Genomic DNA, 20,353 nt, shown 5'->3' on the forward strand with positions numbered 1-20,353 from the left:
TTAGCTTGACTTCTGTCATGGGGAAAATGTTAAATTAATTATTACACAGACTATAGATGTGCCAACTGGAAAAATTCAAGGTAATAGTGAAATCCTTATGGTTTGCTCAAAGAGAATTTGTTTAATAAATGTATTTGAGTTCTTGGAGTAACTTGCCGTGGATAAAAGGGAGCATGGGGATGTACAGAAAGATTTCCTGAAGGCATCTGATAAGGTGCCATGCCATGGTTTAGATAACTGAAAGATGACTTGATTCAAGTGTGAAAGATCCCGAATGGTCTTGGCAAGGTGGATATAGAAAGGATGTTACCTCCTGTGGGTCAACCCAGAGCTAAAGAGCATTGTTTTAAAATTAGGGTAACCCTTTCAGGATCGCAGCAAATCAGGGCAGGACCTATATACTTAATGGTAGGGTTCTTTGCCAAATAAAGAGACCTCAAGGTGCAGGTTCATAGTTTTTTGAAGGTGGAGGCACGTGGGGTAGTAAAGGCAGCATTTAGGATAGTTGTCTTTATTTTTCAGTGCATTGGCTATAGGAGTTGGGATGTCATGTTGTGGCTGTATAGGACAAAGATGTTATTAAACTTGAGGCTGCAGAAAACATTTACAAGGATGTGCCAGGGTTGGAGGGTTTAAGCTTATAGGAAGGGGCTAAATAGGCTGGGGCTGTTTTCCCCTTCAGAGGCTGAGGTGGACAGGTGACCTTCTATGGTTTTTAAAATCATAAGCATGAATACGGTGAACAGCCAAAGTCTTTTCCCTAGGGTAGAGAAATCCAAAACTAGAGGGCACAGGTTTAAGGTGAGAGGGAAAAAGATTTAAAGAGACATAAAGAGCAAACTTTTTTACACTAAACTAGTGAGTGTTTGGAATCAGCTGCCAGAAGAAGTGAAGGTGGTTGGTACAATTACAACATTTTGAAAAGGCACTTGGGTGGATAGATGAATAGCTGAAAATATGTTGCTGGAAAAGCGCAGCAGGTCAGGCAGCATCCAAGGAACAGGAGAATCGACGTTTCGGGCATCAGCCCTTCTTCAGGAAGATTCCTGAAGAATCTGCTGCGCTTTTCCAGCAACACATTTTCAGCTCTAATCTCCAGCATCTGCAGTCCTCACTTTCTCCTGGATATATGAATAGGAAGGGTTTTAGAGGGGCATGGGCTAAAATGTTAGTGAATGGAATTAGATTAATTTAGGATATCTGGTTGGCATGGACAAGTTGGACTGAAGGGTCGTTCTGTGCTATACAACTGGGATGAGCATTAAGGGGCTTTGGAACTCTGATTGCCTCAAAAGGTGGTGGTGACAGTGAATATTTTAAAAACTAAAGTGGAGAGATTGTTAACTGGGGGAGTGAAAGATTGTCAGGGGTTAAATGGAACATGGAATTTGAAGCACAGATGGATAAGCCACAATAGTCTTGAATGATAGAGCAGGCACAAGTGGCTAAATTGTCTACTTCTGCTTAAACTTTGTATATTGCTGATGCTACAGACCAGATGGTATTTCTGCACTCATTCGTGAGCAACAGTCACAGCAAAAATAGACCAGGTCGAATTAAATGTTATAGACTGTCTGCAACAAAAGGCTCAAAATAAATTGAGGCAGAGGAAACTACTTAAACTAAAGCATGGAAAATAGGGCATTTTAGAAGTAATGATGAAAAATTTAATGATAATATATGGGAAAAATACAATAAGCTTACACAGAATTGCATACAATATTAATTAACAGATAAAGGAAATTTTAAAAAATTTAGATGGCAGTCACATTTTGAATGAGACAGCTATGGAGATGCCTTGTCCCAGAATAGGAAACAGAATGCAGGACAGGAATTATTTATAGTTAATGTCCAAATAAGTCAAAGCACAAAAGGGATGAACTGCAGTTTTAGCTCTCCCACAACCACATTGGGCTCCATTATTTAAGAAAGAAAAGAGATTGAATACAGTGCAATTTACGTGGAGAAGCACTTTACATTTACTTGCAGTCAAAATCAATAAGAGTCATATTTGCGGCTTTGGAAAGATAGGGGAGTAAATCATAACAGGATACAATCTTTACAGTACTTATGGTTATACTATTGTTAAATGGGCATTCCCTAAATAGAAAATGCTTGCAAGAGTGACCAGCACCATTGTAATCAAAGAAATATCTATGGAAATCTTAAAATTTTGTAGCAACATTACCTTTTGCTGTAAGCAAGCAATGCCTTCACAGGAGACAAGGAACTTTGTGGACGTGAAACATCCGTCTGCTGAGTGAGCAGTCCTTTTTGGATTCCAGTTCGGAGAGGTGAAGTTGTTCTGTTGCTTTTCTTATTTTGTGACGAACTTGAGCCATTATCCCTTTCAATCATGTGCGGGTTTGACAAAGGTTTTGTTGCAGCTGAAGACTTATCATTTTTCCCTGTGTTTTTTAAAACTGACATGTATTTGTTGGGAGTGCCATTAACAGATGTCCCAGCCTCCGAGAAGATGTCAACCATTGCATTCACGTTTGGTGTACTGGTAGGGGTGGTTTGACAATCAGAAAGTGGTGAAAGTTGGTCCAGTGATCGAAGCTGAAAGTCATCATCCATCGGGATGTAAGGAGCCAACATCTCCAGATCCAAGTTATCAATGTCCTAGTTAAATGAATCATTACATTAACAAGTAGCCAGACATAATTAAAGACTGCATGAAAGAGGTATTCTTTTCAGATGTAATTTATACAAGTAAATTTTGAATGTTTTAATCAAATGAATTACACTAGCAAACCAAATTCAGTTATTTTTACAATCTGTATATTTATAGTAGAGGTTTACATAACAAATACTTAAATTATCTTAATTTTGTGCAATAAATTGCCAAACTCTAGTGAAAGGTTTGACTGAATGTAACAGGGATATTAGTTGCAATATCATTGAAAGATTTATTTAAACTGAAATGCTGTTATCTAGTGTCAGGGGTCAGCATAGAATAATCTTTAACTAAACTCACCAATTTTTGCAGTTTAAGCTGAAACAGAACTGAAACCAAATTTGATAATGGATCTGTCATTAAGTTTGTTGACATGATTAGGTGAAATGATGCAAGCTTGCCAAACCTTTTATGGAGGCTGCATGTCTTCATTTTAAATAATTTTTTTCTTTATTTTATTCCATGGTTTGACAATGGATAAAGGGAGGCAAATAAGCTAGATCCATAAAGTAAATGTTTATACAGCATAACTGTGTGCTGGGGGAAACCAAAATGTTTCTTTCTGATCCAATAAACTACTAAAAGTACATTCCTGTACACCTTTACCAAATACTGTAATGTTTCTGTGCCTCCCTATTTGTTCTGAATTTAACAGGTCCTTGAGCCAAAATTTGCAGAACCAAATTCCTCCTTCATGCTGGAAAAAAGCTCTAGTGTAGGGAAACGTATACTATTGGGTTTCCTTATCTATATCCCAATCTGAGTTTATTTTATTAATGCACCATGGTATAGTACAGCTGAAATCAAAAGTTCCCCTTTATATTTAATAGACAAATCTCCTATGAAGAACTGTCATATCATACCTGAACAGAGAATGGGTGTTTGGCCTCTGGGTCAATTGCAAAAAGCTTTTCCACTATATCCAGTTTGAATTCATTGGAAATGTCTGTGTCCACATTAAAACAGTAATCTGAAGGGCTGCTTGGCTGTGAAAATAAATAATACAATGCATTCCAATGGTTTATTTATAAATCTAATCAGGAACTATACAGCACAGAACCGTAACTCTAAGGCTCTTGTGATGAAGTGGTAGTTTGTTTCCCTCTGAGCCACAAACCCTGGGTTTCACATCCCATCTGGTCCAAAGATATTTAATAACAGATCTCAACAGGTTAGAAAATATCTACGGCCTAAACTTTAAAATTCAAATATGGACATCTTCTGTTGCAGGGAGAGCAACAAATTGTTGGGCTTTGTGCTACTTTCCTAATGCTGCCATCCAGCTCTTCATAATTGCCAAGTTAATACTAGCAGTAAGGGGGAGGTTTAAAAGAATGAAATCAACCCTGCCCTCAATATATTCATTTCATTGCGAGCATGAAGTACAGCTCAGACCAAAGGTTACAGACTTTTATAATTTAAGGATAGACAATTACATGGTGGTAATGTTATTTACAGGGCTAGACTGATGTTCTGGTGATACAGGTTCAAATGACAATGAATCACAATAATGGTGACCAAGAAATCATCATTGATTATTATAAAATCAGGTTCACTAATATTCTGTGGGGGGAAAACATCTACCACTTTTATCTGGTCCAGTCTGTGATTCCAGATCCACAGAAACAGCAAAGCAAGGCTCCCAAATTCAAGGGCAATTAGGGATGGAAAAAAATTTGAGTGATGTACACATCCCATGACAACGTTTAAAAATTGATGTTAAAAAACTGAGTTATTTTACTGCTTAGGTTTAATAATTTGTTTTACAAACATTTAATAAGAGACTTACTTGCGGTGAATTCTGACTGGTGCAAGGACAGGAAGAGCTGCTTGACTGCTCATTCATTTGTGGAATGGCAAACGAAAATTCCATTGACTCTTGATTTGTTTCAAGCTTGATGATGGATTCCAAATTCAAGGCCGGGTCTGTGCTACTACATAGTGGCTTTTTTGCATCAGAGGGAGGCAGAGGCGACAGTGCCATGTCTACAGTCTTCTGGTTTGTGGAGGAGGGCAACATAACATCATTGTACAGTGGGACCTCATTAAACTGCTGCATTTCTGAATTCAAAAAAAGTTAATTTTACAATCTTATTGAATCTATAAATTCTTATTCATCCTGTCAACAACCAAGTTCTCAGAATTTGGTTTGTTCAGATTTGACTGTAGTTTCGTGAATTTGAAGCTAATTAAAATGACACAATTATGAGAAAGTAATTTAGAATACACATCCCTTTAAGTTGAATACTGTGAATCTGAACGTAAACCTCTTTCACTATTCCTTCATTAAGTATTGATCCTTCAACCAAAATAATTAAAATCAATCATCTGGCCATTATTGCTCTGAGATCTTGCTTGACTACCAATTTTTCTTGAAGTTAAACTGCTATTGTAAACTAAGAACAGTGCATATGACTAGTGCCTTTATATCTCTGGAGGTCATGGAAGTTTCAATAAATGCAAATTTTCTTTCATTCAATATCTTTACAATATAGTTGAAGGGCACTAACTGGTTTTCAGTTAGAATAAGATTTTCATTCATCAAGTTGAATCCTGTAGAGATAGTTTGGGAACACTTGAACTTTCCCATGGCTCCACTGTAGAAATTATAAGTGTACACTTTTTCTATAACCTATATTCAACTTTACAGAAGCTAGCAGATTTGTGGACAATGAAGCAAAAAGGTTTGAATGCAAAGGAAAGTAGGACATACGCCGAATGAGATAAATAGAACTGAACATGAGAACCAAAAGTACAAATTATAAAATATTAAAAAGCAGTGAAGAAAAATGGGATGAAAATCTTCTTTCAATCCCTCTCAGCTCTGCATGCAAGCTGGGACAGCAGTTATTAACTGGATGTTTTTCCATGATAATCAAACCCAATCTCATTCTCAAGTTTAAAACTAAACATTTCTATCAAGGCTTACTAAATAGTATCTATATGGATGAAGTTTTTCTTCACACCATGAAGCTAATTCAGCAAAAACTAGATATTTGACCTTTCAAACACACAGGCCTCGTCATTTATTTGCTACCAGAAATATCATTTTTTGATTTGTCAGTATGGTTTGTACCTCAATTGCTGGACCCTCAAGTTCAATCTTGCTCCCTGTTCCATCATGAATAAACATCAGGTCATGTTGCATACACATACCAAAGATGTCCAGCTTTTCCCCTCTATTTACCATGCTAAAGACTACAACTGTTAACTCTTCAGGCTGATCTCTCAGACAGAAGGTTTGAATGACCTGAATAGCCCTTTGTTTAATAATGCTAATCTTGTCCCAGTTTTAATCATTTAACTGTTCTTGCAGGTCAATTTTAACGGTGAGCAGAATTGTGGCTTTCCATCACGGCACGTTTCATGCTGCGCAGATTCTCAAAGTACTTGTCATTTCACGCTGAACATCTTCAATGCTGTCACCAATGTTAAGATTTACGCTGACAAACCTTCAGTCCAATTCATTCACCACAATGTTATATTTAATTTGCCTTAATACTCTATCCCTACTCACCCTCATCTGTTTCTCAACACACCTAACTGAATTTCCTTTTGAAGGTTTTTTTCTACCAAATCCCAGGAACCTGCTTTATCCCTCCCGATATGTATTCAACTCTAATTTCAGTTAGTTTCTTAATTTATCACAACAACAGATTTCAGCCATTACAATCCAGCACTCTGGAACGTTATCCCAATGCTCCTGCAATGTATCTTTCACCACTTTCAGAGACCAATGCAAAACCTACTTCAAATTATCCTTCCCAAGGCTGATAATTATTAGTGGTCAATTTCTAATCCCTCTCACAACATAACACTGGGATATTTCACTCTATTCAAAGGTGCTATACAAATGCAAGTTGTTAATAATTGCTTGTTTTGTTTCTTCAGACACCGATAAGAGTGTGTTATAATACCTTGGAATTTGAACTAGATTCCAAGGTAAGGTTTTTTACAAACAGTGACTCCTGCAGACATTTAGACATGAAAAACGCATTAATATGACACATAGCAACAATTTCCAACCTGAGGGGCTGAAATCCAGTGAGACAACTGTATCACCAGCAGCTGGTGCAAGTTGAGTTAAAGCCTCTGGTTCCTCTTTCAGTTTGTCAAAAAGGTTATTGGTCTCTTCATTTGTGGATGAAACAGGATGCTTACTAGGTTCCTCAGGTTTCTCGACAGGTACACATTCAATCTGATCCAGTGAAAGAATCACTTCTTTTTCAACTAAACCACTGAGGGTGGAATAAAAAGAGGACAAGTTACCCCCAACAGAAGATTTCACTAGGTTGGTGCTTGTGCAATCACATGTACAATATATATTGATAATTATGCAAATGTTATACAAGTTATTTAATTCTAATGTGTTGATACTTTCTCAAAATAATCTTGACCACACAAGATCCCCATTAGACACTTACCTCAAAACATAGTTTACACAGACTATGCACTGAGGCTGGGAGTTTTTGCTGTTGTAGATCACAGTGGCCTGTGTCTCCACCCAAACATAGCCACCTTCTTTGCCCAGCATCCTATACTGACCAGTTGTAGCCTGACCTTTAGTAAATACTAAAACAAGCAAAGTATAAAAAAAAGTAGTATTAATTATTATTTATAAGCACACAGAGCATTTTCAGCTAAGACCAGCACTTCACAGTAGGGAGCACAGACAACTTACATGTTTATACAGTGCAGTACTCATGACAGGGAGAGCAAGTACTCAAATGCCATGCATGGAATGCTACTAGAAGCCTAAGTGTGCAGCATCAAACTCAACTAGGTTAAGTACATTTCACCACAATGACATTTCTCAGGAAGACACTGGCAAAGGTGTTTGATATGCTTTAAACAGTCTAAATAAGGATTCTGAGAGGAGAATAATATTGAGAAAATTATTTGAAAAAATAACTTACAGTCATGATGGGTTTTGGTCAGATGGTCTGAATCCAATGCATGATAAAATTCATAGACAGAGCGGCCCAACAATTCTTCTGGCTGGTATCCCATTAATTCAGTTATTCTGCATATTAAAAGTTATATATATACACACACACACACAGTAAAAAAAAAATCAATTGATGTTCACTATGAAACTGTTATGATGTAAAATAAATGCATTTCTTTCATCCATTGTCAGGTTAGACATACTGATCAGAACTTTCTAAGATTACATTGAGGGAGCATAATTTTTTTCCCCCAATCAGCTTGTGAATCTATAATTTCAGAATTTACATTCAAAACAAAGAAGACATTGAAGATTACTTGATTGAGAGAAGGGAAGACTGTTATAAAAACTTTAAGTATTTTCTCCTTCAGCTAGCTCAAGTACTTTAGGAGATCAGTGAAGAATTTCCGATGTTTTACTTAAATTACCTTAAATTTGTTTCTACAAAAGGCTTTATAAAGCTATACAATATGGTACTTTTCTATTCTTCTCCAAATGTTAAGTTTTTAAAAAACAAAACAGCTGAAAGTATCATTAAATTCCACAACTTTGACTGCTCATGGCACCTACAGATCAATAATAAGACAAGGAAGGAAAAACTGTTCAGATATGCAATATTTTCACCTAAATTCAATCTCTAGTGAAAAATGCAGTTTCAAATCTTATAATTTAGTAGCACGTGCTTAGTGTAATAATATGCAAACATAAATGTGCAGGGTTTTACTCCAACATCAGTTTTTTGGGTATAAGTGCTGGCCAAGTTGGCAGCATTATCTAGTCAGAAGGCTAAGGGTTCCAAGTTCCAGTAACTTAGACAAACATCTACATGTCACTCCAGTGCAGTACTACATGGTGCCTTCTTTCAGAAGTGACGTTAAACTAATGCTCCAGGTTCAACTAAAAGATCCAACAGCATAGGCTCAAATGAAACGACTGAAGTTATACCAACTGTCCTTTTTCAATAAGTACCTCAAAAAAATGCGAAAAGATTCACTTAGTTGCTACATTTCCTATAACAGTGACTACATTTATAATACATTATTACTAATAAAGCATGGGATGTGGTGCTACATAAACTCAAGTCTCCTTTAGAATATGCTTAAGATTTATGGAGAGGACTTAAAACAGTGTTAATTTATGAAACAAACTCATTATGTAAAGTGTATATATTTCAATCCAATTATAATTCAGTATACAAGTTTGAAGAGAAATGAACGCAAGTTAAGATTTTAAATTCTTCAATGGTTATTTAACCATACATCAGTTATTTTGTTGAATACAATTAAGTGATTCAGTTGAAAGCACTCTCCACCTCTATTAACACATGTGAGAAACAAGCGAATCACCCAATAACTTACAGCAACAAACTAAAATAGAAGTGAGGTTTTGATTTTTTGGATAGTTATTTTTGGAATAATTAGAGACATTGGATAATCGCTGCCTTACTCATTTTAAGCATAGAAATTGTGCGCTACAAGCTCAAAGAAAATATTATAAGCAAGAGATTGTATTTTCTTCAAAATGCCAGTTAGGCTTACAGCAAACTATTGGCAAGCCAAGAAACTAGATTTAACAAAACAATAGAATAAGTCTTGCCTTTTCAGGGAAATTAAATTTAAACAGTTTTAACTAATTGCTTTTTGATATTCATCCTTTTGAGTTCCAAATAGTATTTTCATTGAGAAATTATTTTTCTTGTTACTTTTTTTTTTCTCTAACTGAAAAAAAATCTTTATCATCAGGAGAGAATTTGGGCATATCTGAATTGTTCACATGAAGACCTTGATAAATTTTAATTGAACAATAGGTTTTTACCCCCATCAGACAGAAAAACTTAAAATGTAGAATTGAAAATGATTCCAAAGTCTCACAACTCACCTCTCATCACAATAAGAAAACTTCATATCCAGGCTATGACGACTCAGAAATGTCTTGCTATCTAGTGGTACCTCTATGTTGGAGGGGTGTGGGATAGGTTCACAGATCAAAATCAGACAGGTCATGGGTGGCTCTTTGTAACCACAATGGGTCTGCTCATTACTGGATTTGTATACTCTAATATGTCCTGTGCAATGTAGGACCTAAAGATAATGAAAGTTAGTTAATGAGGTACTTAAAACCCTGGGAACTACAAAAACTAAGTAATTTAGTAACATTTGTGAAGCAGACTATAATATGTCTTGATCAGAATTTTTGCTCGTCAGTAAGAACCTTCTTTTTAAAAAAAACAAAAGAAATTTGTTGCTTCCTACACAAGAACTACCAAGATTCTCTCTTTAACTCTAATGTCTTAGAACTTACGTCAGTCTGTATCAGTTCATGAAGTTCTTAGGCAGTTTTAGGGAAGCAGTAACTCTTCACATACGAGGAAATATCAACTTAACCCGAGCATTTGCTATAGAATCTCTTCCACCAGCTCATCAAGTAATAATTGTTCTTGACATTTCAAGGTGAAGGACAATTTAGAAGGAATACCTTCAACTCATTCCTAACTTAGACAAATCAATGAACTGGATTTTACTTTGTCAAATGACAGTTGTTTATTCAGAAAATGAATTCCTATCCTCACTTGTTACTTTTCAGCAAGGGATATTAAATAATAACCAAAAGAGGCAATCTTGGGTAATTTTCATTCCTTGATGTCGTAAACAATCAAAATAATGGTAGAGTCTTACAATTTGCTCATCTGAAACCAGAGACTAAAATCCAACTTAGGAATTAATCAGTATGCTAGCTACAAAGAATGAAATGCTGGAGGAGTTGAGATGAGTGAGGGAATTTATGGAAGGGAGGCATTGCTATGTCTTGTTTGCCTTACTGCTTCCACAGGAGGCATTGACGCATAAATAGACCAGGCGTTACAGTTCAGAAAGTGACGTGGAACCAATGGGAGCAGCTAATTGGTGAGTAAATGCTGGTGGGTTTTTACAAATTATTATCTTGTAAGTCTTTAAGCAAAGGTAGGGCCTGACTTGGCTTTGTTTTTAGAAAAGTCTATGAAGGTTCAGACATGGCAGGAGAACTTAAAGCCATGGTCTGCTCCTCTTGCTCCATTTCTAGTGCGCGGGACCAGCATGTGCGCTGAAAGCGTGTCCAGTTCCAGCTGCTGGAAACTTGGGTTTCAGAGCTGGAATGTGGCTGGGGACACAGTAGAGCATCTGCAAGTCTGACGCATTGTGAATAGCATGTTCAGGGAGGCAGTCACACCACAGAAAAAGTGGCCAGAAGGAAGGAAGGAAAGACATGGGTGACTGTGTGGAGGGCTGGATCAGTTTGCGGATGACACAAGGTTTGGTCAGGTGGTTAAACAAAGCAGCTATCTGTCAGCACCTTCTATCAAATTAGTCTGCATCCCAAGTGTATTAAACTTATCATGAAGGCAAAGTAGGACCTTGTTTAAGCCTTGGCTGAAATCCATATAAACTACATCAACTGCACCCTCGTTGAGTATCATGGGTTCCAAGATGAAATGAAGCAGTTGGTCAAATAGGCAGTTAAGTGACAGATGGAATTCAACCCTGAAAAGTGTGATTTGATACACTTTGGAAGGAATAATTTGACAAGAACAGCACGACATTAGGAAATTCTGTAGAACAAAGGGACCTTGGTGTGTTTGTCCACAGATCACTGAAGGTGGAAGGGAATGTGGAACAGTTGCCTTTATTAATCAGGACATAAAATTACAACAGTAGAGAAGTCATGATAGAATATTGGTAAACTACAGAGTACTGTATGCAGGTCACCACATTACAGAAAAGATATGATTGCACTGCAGGAGATGCAGACTGATGGAAAATTCCAGTTGACAAATGTTGTGATAGGCTTCAGCTGTATTTGTTGGAGCAGAGAAGTTTATGTGGCATTCTGATTCTGGTGTACAAGAGCAGAATAAGGTGCAACTGCTCCCTTAGTTGAAGGGTTAGTTACAAGGGGACACGGATTCAATGGTTTTTTTTGAGGGAGTGGGGTATAACAGGAATAAAAAAACTTCTTTTATCCTGAGGGCAGCGGCAGTCTGGACTGCGCTGCCTTGGAGGGTAGAGGTGAATTGTATCACATACTTTAAAACGTACCCCAATGAGCACCTCGCACATTATAAATTTCAATTGTTGGTAAATGGGATTAGGTTGAAGGTCAGGTGGTTCTCATGTGAATTGTTCTGAAGAAGTGTCACTGAACTGGAAACATTAATTGTGCTTTCCCTCCACAGATGCTTCCAGACCTCACTTTCCCACCACAATTTCTGTCTAAATGTAATTACTGGCAACAAAAACATCGCTGAAGTACCTCAGATTCTGAAGTTTGAACTCTTGGTTCTACTTAATAAAACTTCCAATCCAATTAGCAACCATGCTAGGCAACTAGAACTGGTCAAGAAGCAGTTGTTACTGCCTATCCTCCATTGTAGATCTAGTGTTCAATAGCCAAACAGCTCGGTTGATTATTTCTTTACATTGAATTCTAGCAGACTTGATGCGGAGCATGCCTTTCAGAGATCTCCACTTTTCTCAAGGTCAACTAGGGATGGGCAAAAAAAAATGCTGGCCAGCCAGCAATGCCCATATCTTACTAATGAATAATAAAAAAGTCCCTTCCAAAGATACAGCAACACCATGCCTGTTTGTCAGAATTTTCCCACAATGTGCAAACTTTACATTTAGCTTCATTATATTTCATGAGATCATTTTGCCCAAATACTTTCTGCAATTTGTTACATTTTACAATATCACATCTTACCCCCATCAACTAATTTTCTTCTTTATCCATAGAATTTAGTTTCAGAACTTTGAATTTAAATTATAGCTTCTCGTCCAATAGTCTGTCAATCATTTTTTGCATCACAAGGTCTACCATGTAATGGGCTTACCGCTTTCTCAAAGAAAGCAAGGTCTGAACTACACAACATTTCAAGTCAGAGAAAGTCAAAGATCAAATGAAAGACAGGGACAACAAATGCACAGGAACACACTGATAATTTGGCAATATGTTGCAATCTCCCTCTACTGCTAGTTCTAAATCCTGAAGCTCCTTTCCTTGTAGCACTGTGGTTCTACCAAACATCACATGGAAAGGTGATGTTGAGCAGTCTTCCTGACCTGCGTTTGTGCAAGGGCAATGAGGGACAGACAATAAATACAGGTCATGCCTGTGATGCTTAGATTCCATAAAAGAATAAATATTAAAAACTGTTAATTTAATGATCTTACAAACAAGCTTCTCACCTTCCATGTTGCAGACTTGATATTAACAGTACGTCCTCGGCTTGTTAAAGTACACTTCATCCTTAAGAAGAAATTGCGCTCAGTGTTTTGATCCTTCCCCTTCTTCAGAAGTCCTAAATTGCAGGAATGACAATAAGTTACTAATATGTACTTGGCAAATTCAAGTAATCAAAATAACACCACCAGGTTTAAAACAAAATAAATTATTGGATCAAAAAAGTAAACAGAATTTTCTTGTTCTACATTTCTTTTGCCAAACAATTAAAAACAAACATTCCTAACCTTGCTTTATTAAATTATCACTAAAAGCACAGGTTAACAAAATCATTTTTTTAAAAAATCAAGCAATAGGCTTTATTTCTAAACCTATATTCAACCTGGTTAAGCCCACACAGAGAGAAAGTGAGGACTGCACACACCGGAGAGTTAGAGTCTGGCGCTGGAAAAGCACAGCAGGTCAGGCACTATCCAAAAAACAGGAGAGTTGACATTTTGGGCATAGATAGAAAAGCACAGAGGCAGAAAATTATGGCAGCAGATTTAGTTAAGGAAAGGTGGAAGGAGTACAAATAAAGCAGAAACACCAGCATGAACTACTTAGGCCAAATGGCCTGTTTCAGTATTTCTATGCTACTAATCCCATGTAACCAATGAGCATTCATTTAAATTTCTATAACAGTAAAAAAAAAGGCCAAATACCAAAATAAACATCAGCTCAGATAGTCATTCACTGCAAAATTTATCCCATGGCATCAGACTACTTTTGGAAAAAAAATTCATTCACAGGATATGGACATCACTGGCTAGGCCAGCATGCATTCATTGATCATTTCTAATTGTACAGAGGATAGTTGAGAGTCAACCACATTGCTATGGGTCTGCAGTTATATGTAGGCCAGACCAGATGAGGATGGCAGATTTCCACTACAAACCCAATGACACCCACAGTTACCTTGTCTATACATTCTCACACCCTACTTCCTGTAAAGAATCTATTACGTTCTCCCAGTTTTCGGTCTCTATTGCATCTGTTCTGACAAGGACGCCTCAGGAATGTCCACCTTCTTTTTCAACCAAGGATTCCCCAGAGCAATTGACAGGCCCACAGTCACATGAAACAACCATCACCGTTCCCATTGTTCATCTCACCAGCAGCCACATCCATAGGATCATTTAGGTGCTACTTCCCACCACCCCCAGTGTGATGCCACCACCATATTTCCCTTCCCTCCCCTCCCTAGTTAGCCTTATGCAAGCACCATTCACTCCAGGACATCTTGTTCCAATCTTCCTTCACTCCCAAAATGTTCACACCCCTACGGCACCTTCCCTGCAATCACAGAAGATAGAACATCTGCCAGAGTACTTTCTCCCTCCTCACCATCCAAGGCCCCAAACACAACTTCCCAGGTGAGGCAGCACTTTACCTGCAGTTCACACAGTCTAGTCTAGCGTATTTGCTGCTTACAAAGTGGTCTCCTCTAACTGGGGAAAACGAAATGCAAACGGGGTGACAGAATGCAAGTGTTCTACAAGAATTCTGCAACTGTGATTCGGAGATTCCAGCTGCCTGTGATTTCAACATACCATCATGTTCGTTGACCAACAACTGTCTCAGGCTTGCTGCAGTGAAGCTCAGTGCTCATTTTTTGCTTGGGAACTCAGCAGCCTACTGGACTCAATATTAAGTTCAACAATTTTAGGGACTGAGCGCCTCCCCTGAACTCCACACATCAAGCCTTGTTATTATCACATGGGCTGCTTCAACATAACTCTTTGAATAGCTGTGAGTGGGGACTATGACATTCTCCCGGGCTAACCTTTACCCACACCTTTGGGTCTGTCCAATGTTTTTCTCTCTCTACCTTTCACTCCATTTTTAACTCCGCTCCCCTCCCCAACCTTGTCCTAGGTACCATCAGTTCTGAAGGTTCAATGAACCCAAGATGTTAACTCTGCTTTCTCTCCACAAATGCTGCCAGACCGGCTGAATTTTTTTAAAGCAATTTGTGTTTTGCTTTCTGATTTCCAGCATCTGCAATTCTTTCCGATTTTGGCCGATCTCCTTGCCTGAAGAAGATTAGCAAGCCAGGTGGATCTTTATGACAAACAACAATGATTTTGTGGTCATCAGTACATTCTTAATTTTGCACTTTTTAAATTGGGTTCAAAACTAACTATCTGCCATGGCAGGATTTCAACCCAGGTCCCAAGAACATCAGCTGGTTTCTGCACTAAATCTTGCAATAATATCACTCAGCCATTGTCTCCCTTTCATGATCAAGGCATTAGGCAGATGCAGATTGAGCAGCTAATTAGAAATGCTGATGCAAGAATCCAATAGACATTCAAACTCCAAAAGGCTAAAGTGAAGTTAAATTTTAATCTAATCAAATAATTCAACAGAGTCTGGGCTTCAGCTCAACTCCATTTTGAGACTATTGTCTGCGTGCAATGCAAACTAGATATGAAGAAACTTGATATGCTCTGTCAAAGAGATAAATAACGTGGTTGCAATGCCAACCTTTGCTTTGACCAGACTCGAACTTGGGCCTCAATCATAAATATGTAGTTACAGTTGCTTACAGCAATTTAAAGTTAGGAGTTCTTTTAGCCAATGTGATCAGCTGTCAAACAGCTTTACTACTGACTTACAGATGGATTGGTTGTATAACAGGAAAAAAAACCTGACAAATATCACTAATAGCACACACTGAGCTCCAGAGGTTTAATCAAAGCACGTTGTTATAGTCATTAACCTCGCAACTGTACATAAGGTTTACCCATTAAAATCAGCCATGTGCATCTTTCTCTTTCCTGCCCTCACTTCCCCAACCAGCATTTACGAGGCAAGAAGTTAAAGCTGTATACATTCTTTACCAAGAGCACAAAGGCCAGATTTGAAAGTTAGGTACAGAACTAGCTTGTAGCTTTGCTTCTTAAAGTACAACATTGAAGAGCCAATAAGGTGTATAAAAGATTAACTGCAAATAACTATTTAGTACCAAATACAAAAAAAAAGTGGTCATAAATGTATACCAAATGGCAAAATCAAAAGAAATTATTTTGACAATAATAGAACATTGATAGTGATGAAATATGGTTTCTCGTTGAGGCCAAAGTTCAACTCTAGTGTTAGGACATATGGCTGCACTATTCCCGAACCTAAAGCAACATAAACATTGGATTGATGCCAAGCATGGAGGTCTCCTCGACTGATCGTCAGCCATTCCTGAGGTCTACCCACCTTTCTCCACCACCTTCATGTGCCTTCTCTTGCCTGCAAGATTTTTAATACTTTGCTCCTCTCTGCTAATCTTCAAACAGATTTGAATATCGTGCATTAAATTAGTCCATCAAAAAGCAGCATTAATTATATGTGCAGTCAAGAACATGTTAAATTCCTTGCAACATGAAATGAATGTTGAAACAGAGGTCTTTAACAAGACTGAACAAACCTGGAATGCTAGAGTACACTCATTATTTTGCAGGACAAATTATAAATGTGTAGCACTGCAAAAGACTGGGGTATGAATTGCTGGGTGTCGAAGGCAGGGACTTGGTACAACTAAATGACTAAGTCAACAGCTGTGTACACCTAGGACAAATAAAAATGCCATATTTTCTTACCTTGTCTATGAGAAAGCATTTCACGCATCTCTTCATGATCACAAGGATGGGTGAAATCAAAAACACTGTGTCCAATCAGCTCAAACTGTTAACAAAAGGGAAAAAAAAACATTAGTCACAGGTATTCAAAAATGCAGTTAACATAGAGCTTCTGCATTTATACACACAGTTCAAAAAAAATTATCTAGACAAGTCTGATTTTCTAAACTTTATTTGGCTACGGCACTGCTAAAGAGTAAAAATTGATATTCAAAATGTTAAACACTTATTCCACTAAATGAATATAAAAGTATTAAAAGTATGACATTTTCAACTTTTGCCATTTAGTCATCCTGCCTTTGCACTGAAAAGTATTACAAATCATATTAAACCTATTCAGAGTAGACAAATATGAACATCTTTACCTGGGTGAGTCCCATGCACTTGTTTACATTCTCAGACATGTAGATCATGTCCCCATCTTGTGTCAACACCATGACAAATCCTTCCAGGGCCTTCAAATAAAAGCTGTTTAGTTGTTCCTCCAGGTCAGCTTCCACCGCCATATCTCCTACACAGGCAAGATAAGTGTAACTTGATTTTAAAAGGGAATTTAACAGATTTAAACTTCAAATAAATACTTCATTTTCACAGAGAAAGCTCTCATTTATATCGCACCTTATACATCATACTTAAAAATAAATGTTTTATTATAAATGCTGTTAAGAACTGACACTCAGCTAAAACTGGATCCAGACAATATTTGGGCTTGGGCTGAAAAGTGGTAAGTAACATTTGCGTTACACAAATACCAGGTAATGACCATTTCTAATAAGAGATAATCTAATCACCTCCCCTTGACATTACCATCACTGAATTCCCACAACCATCACTCTTGGGGGTTACCATTGACCAGGAGCTCAGCTGCACTTGCTTGCCATATAAATAAAGTGACAAACAGCGGGTCAGCTGCTAGAAATACCACAGTGCATAATTCACTACCTGACTTCCCAAAGCAGAATACTCTCCTATTACTTGGATGGGTGCAGCTCCAACAAAACTCAAGAAGCTTGACACCATTCAGGGACAAAGCAGCTTGCTAGACTATCACTACAACTATACTCATTACCTCCATCCACACTAGCACAGTGTGTACCATCTACAAGATGCATTGCAGCAATTCACCAAGGTGCCTTAGACAGGTCCTTCCAAACCAACAACCATTGTTATCTCGATGGGCAAGGGGAACAGATACATTGTAACACTATCTATTCATCATCCTGACTTGGAAATAAATCACTGTTCCTTCATTGTGATTGGGTCAAACTCCTGCAGCTCCCTTTCTATTGGCATTGCCCTGCACCATGGCAACCAGGAACAGACAATAATTGCTGTCCCAGACATCAGTATCTGCACTCCACAAATGAACAAAAAATAAACGGGAACTTTTTTGCCTGTTGTAAAATCACTGTTGAAATTAATGAACCATTGACTTGTTTTTAGATGATACCAGCTTGAGTACTATCAGTCAAAAAGGAAAATTTTGAATCCCATGGCTTATGGGATTTAATGTTCACTTGGACACTAATTCATCACTATCCATTTCTCATGCAACTATCCAGGATTAGAGTCAGAGTCATAGAGATGCACAGCACAGAAACAGAGCCTTTGCTCCAACTCGTCCATGCCGACCAGATATCCCAACCTAATCTAATCCCATTTGCCAGCACTTGGCCCATATCCCTCTAAACCCTTCCTATTCATATACCCACCCAGATGCCTTTTAAAATGTTGCAATAGTACCAGCCTCGATCATTTCCCCTGGCAGCTCATTCCATATACGCATCACCCTCTGAAAAAGTTGCCCCTTAGGTCCCTTTTATATCTTTCCCCTCTCACCCTAAACCTATGCCCTTCTGGACTCCCCCACCCCAGGGAAAAAGACCTTGTCTAATTTATCCTATCCATGCCCCTCACGATTTTATAAATCTCTAAGAGGTCACCCTTCAGCCTTCGACGCTCCAGGGAAAACAGCCCTAGTCTATTCAGCCTCTCCCTATAACTCAAATCCTCCAACCTTGGCAATATCCTTTGGAAATCTTTTCCAAACCCTTTCATGTTTCACAACATCCTTCCGATAGGAAGGAGACCAAAATTGCAGGCAATATTCCAAAAGGTGGCCTAACCAAAGTCCTGCATAACCGCAACATGACCTCCCAACTCCTGTACTCAATGCTCTGACCAATAAAGGAAAGCATACCAAATACTTTCTTCACTATCCTATCTACCTGCGACTCCACTTCCAAAGAGCTATGAACCTGCACTCCAAGCTCTCTTTGCTCAGCAACAGTCCTCATGACCATACCATTAAGTGTACAAGTCCTACAAGATTTGCTTTCCCAAAAACACAGCACCTCACATTTATCTAAATTAAACACCGTCTGCCACTCCTTAGCCTATTGGCTCATCTGATCAAGATCCTGTTGTAATCGGACGTAACTTTCTTCAACGTTCGCTACACCTCCAATTTTGGTGTCGTCTGCAAACTTACTAACTATACTTTCTATGCTCGCATCCAAATCATTTGTATAAATGATGAAAAGTAGTGGACCCAGCACCGATCCTTGTGACACTCCACTGGTCACAGGCCTCCAGTTTGAAAAACAACCCTCCACCACCACCCTCTGTCTTCTATCTTCGAGCCAGTTCTGTATCCAAATGGCTAGTTCTCCCTGTTTTCCATGAGATCGAACCTTGCTAACTAGTCTCCCATGGCGAACCATGTTGAACACCTTACTGGAGTCCATACAGTTTACATCCACTGCTCTGCCCTACTCAATCCTTTTTGTTACTTCTTCAAAAAACTCAAATCAAGTTTGTGAGACATGATTTTTCCATGCACAAAGCCATGTTCATATCCCCAATCAGTCCTTGCCTTTCCAAATACATGTAAATCCTGTCCCTCCAACAATTTGCCCACCACCATCAGGCTCACCGGTCTATAGTCCCTTGGCTTGTCCTTACCACCTTTCTTAAATAATGGTACCACATTAGCCAACCTCAGTCTTCTGGCACTGACATCAGTGACTATCAATGATACCAGTATATCTCAGCAAGGAGCCCAGGATTCATTTCTCTAGCTTCTCACAGAGAAAATAATGAAGTTGCAGCACTTCAACACAAAGTTTCCTGAGGAAATAGGGCAAGTTTAACTAGAGAAAAATTGTTACAATTGGTCAATTCACTCAAAATTACACTTAAAACGAAGAACTAGTCCTGCAGTTATGGAGTAAGGTATTCCAAGGCTCTTCACAACCCCAATCAGACAAAACTTGATATTTGAGCCACCAGAACAAATTACGAAGTACATATATTTTATAGGAACAATTAAGAAAAAATGGTAAACATTTAAGAAAGGAATTCCTCGGTCTAGGCATCTGATGGCAATGCTGGCAATAGTGAAGCAATTAAAATCATAGACGTGTAAAAGGACAGAATTAGAAGATGCAGTTGCAGGGCAGTATGAGGTTATAGAGTTAAAGAGAGAGAGAGAGCAAGAGCGAAAGAGAGACTGCTTAGTGAAAAACCAACACAAATCCATTTAATTGGTGTTTGGATAACGACTGATCAGCGCAAATATCCAGAGGATGAAGATGGAAAGCTGGCCACGGGTCCATTAGAATACTACATTTTGATGCAACCAAAGGCATGGACAAGGATTTCAGCAGAAGATGGCAGAAATTAATAATGTTATGGATGTAATATGGAGAGGCAGCAGCATCTTTGTTATGTCACCAGAGTAGCAATTCACAACCCCAGGCCAATACTCTGGAAACATGGCCTCAAATCCTATCAGGGAGAAAAGAAAACTGCAGATGCTGGAATCCAAAATGG

At 38.2% G+C, this 20,353-nt stretch overlaps 1 protein-coding gene and 1 long non-coding RNA gene across 9 annotated transcripts in view; one reads left to right on the forward strand and one right to left on the reverse strand.

The window, feature by feature from the left end:
- Window positions 1-12,855, forward strand: part of LOC140476178 (uncharacterized) — a 54,881-nt gene extending 42,026 nt beyond the window's left edge. For 2 of the 3 annotated variants that reach the window (XR_011960421.1, XR_011960424.1), the window contains exons 2-3: window positions 10,458-10,531; window positions 11,839-12,855. This is a non-coding gene — a long non-coding RNA (uncharacterized lncRNA). Of the gene's footprint in view, window positions 1-6,857; window positions 6,972-10,457; window positions 10,532-11,838 lie in introns of those variants that run through there. The other variant, XR_011960422.1, reaches the window with a different exon arrangement.
- Window positions 1-20,353, reverse strand: part of LOC140476177 (hypoxia-inducible factor 1-alpha-like) — a 62,628-nt gene that overhangs the window by 13,200 nt on the left and 29,075 nt on the right. For all 6 annotated transcript variants that reach the window (XM_072568356.1, XM_072568355.1, XM_072568358.1 and 3 more), the window contains 10 exons: window positions 16,885-17,030; window positions 16,481-16,565; window positions 12,851-12,963; window positions 9,507-9,709; window positions 7,597-7,703; window positions 7,105-7,252; window positions 6,707-6,918; window positions 4,470-4,741; window positions 3,544-3,666; window positions 2,189-2,625 (listed from right to left, as the gene is read on the reverse strand). In XM_072568356.1, coding sequence (XP_072424457.1) covers window positions 2,189-2,625; window positions 3,544-3,666; window positions 4,470-4,741; window positions 6,707-6,918; window positions 7,105-7,252; window positions 7,597-7,703; window positions 9,507-9,709; window positions 12,851-12,963; window positions 16,481-16,565; window positions 16,885-17,030 — 1,846 coding nt within the window. The remainder of the gene's footprint in view (window positions 1-2,188; window positions 2,626-3,543; window positions 3,667-4,469; window positions 4,742-6,706; window positions 6,919-7,104; window positions 7,253-7,596; window positions 7,704-9,506; window positions 9,710-12,850; window positions 12,964-16,480; window positions 16,566-16,884; window positions 17,031-20,353) is intronic.

The sequence above is a fragment of the Chiloscyllium punctatum genome, chromosome 4 (assembly GCF_047496795.1).
Source record: "Chiloscyllium punctatum isolate Juve2018m chromosome 4, sChiPun1.3, whole genome shotgun sequence".
Lineage (NCBI taxonomy): Eukaryota > Metazoa > Chordata > Chondrichthyes > Orectolobiformes > Hemiscylliidae > Chiloscyllium > Chiloscyllium punctatum.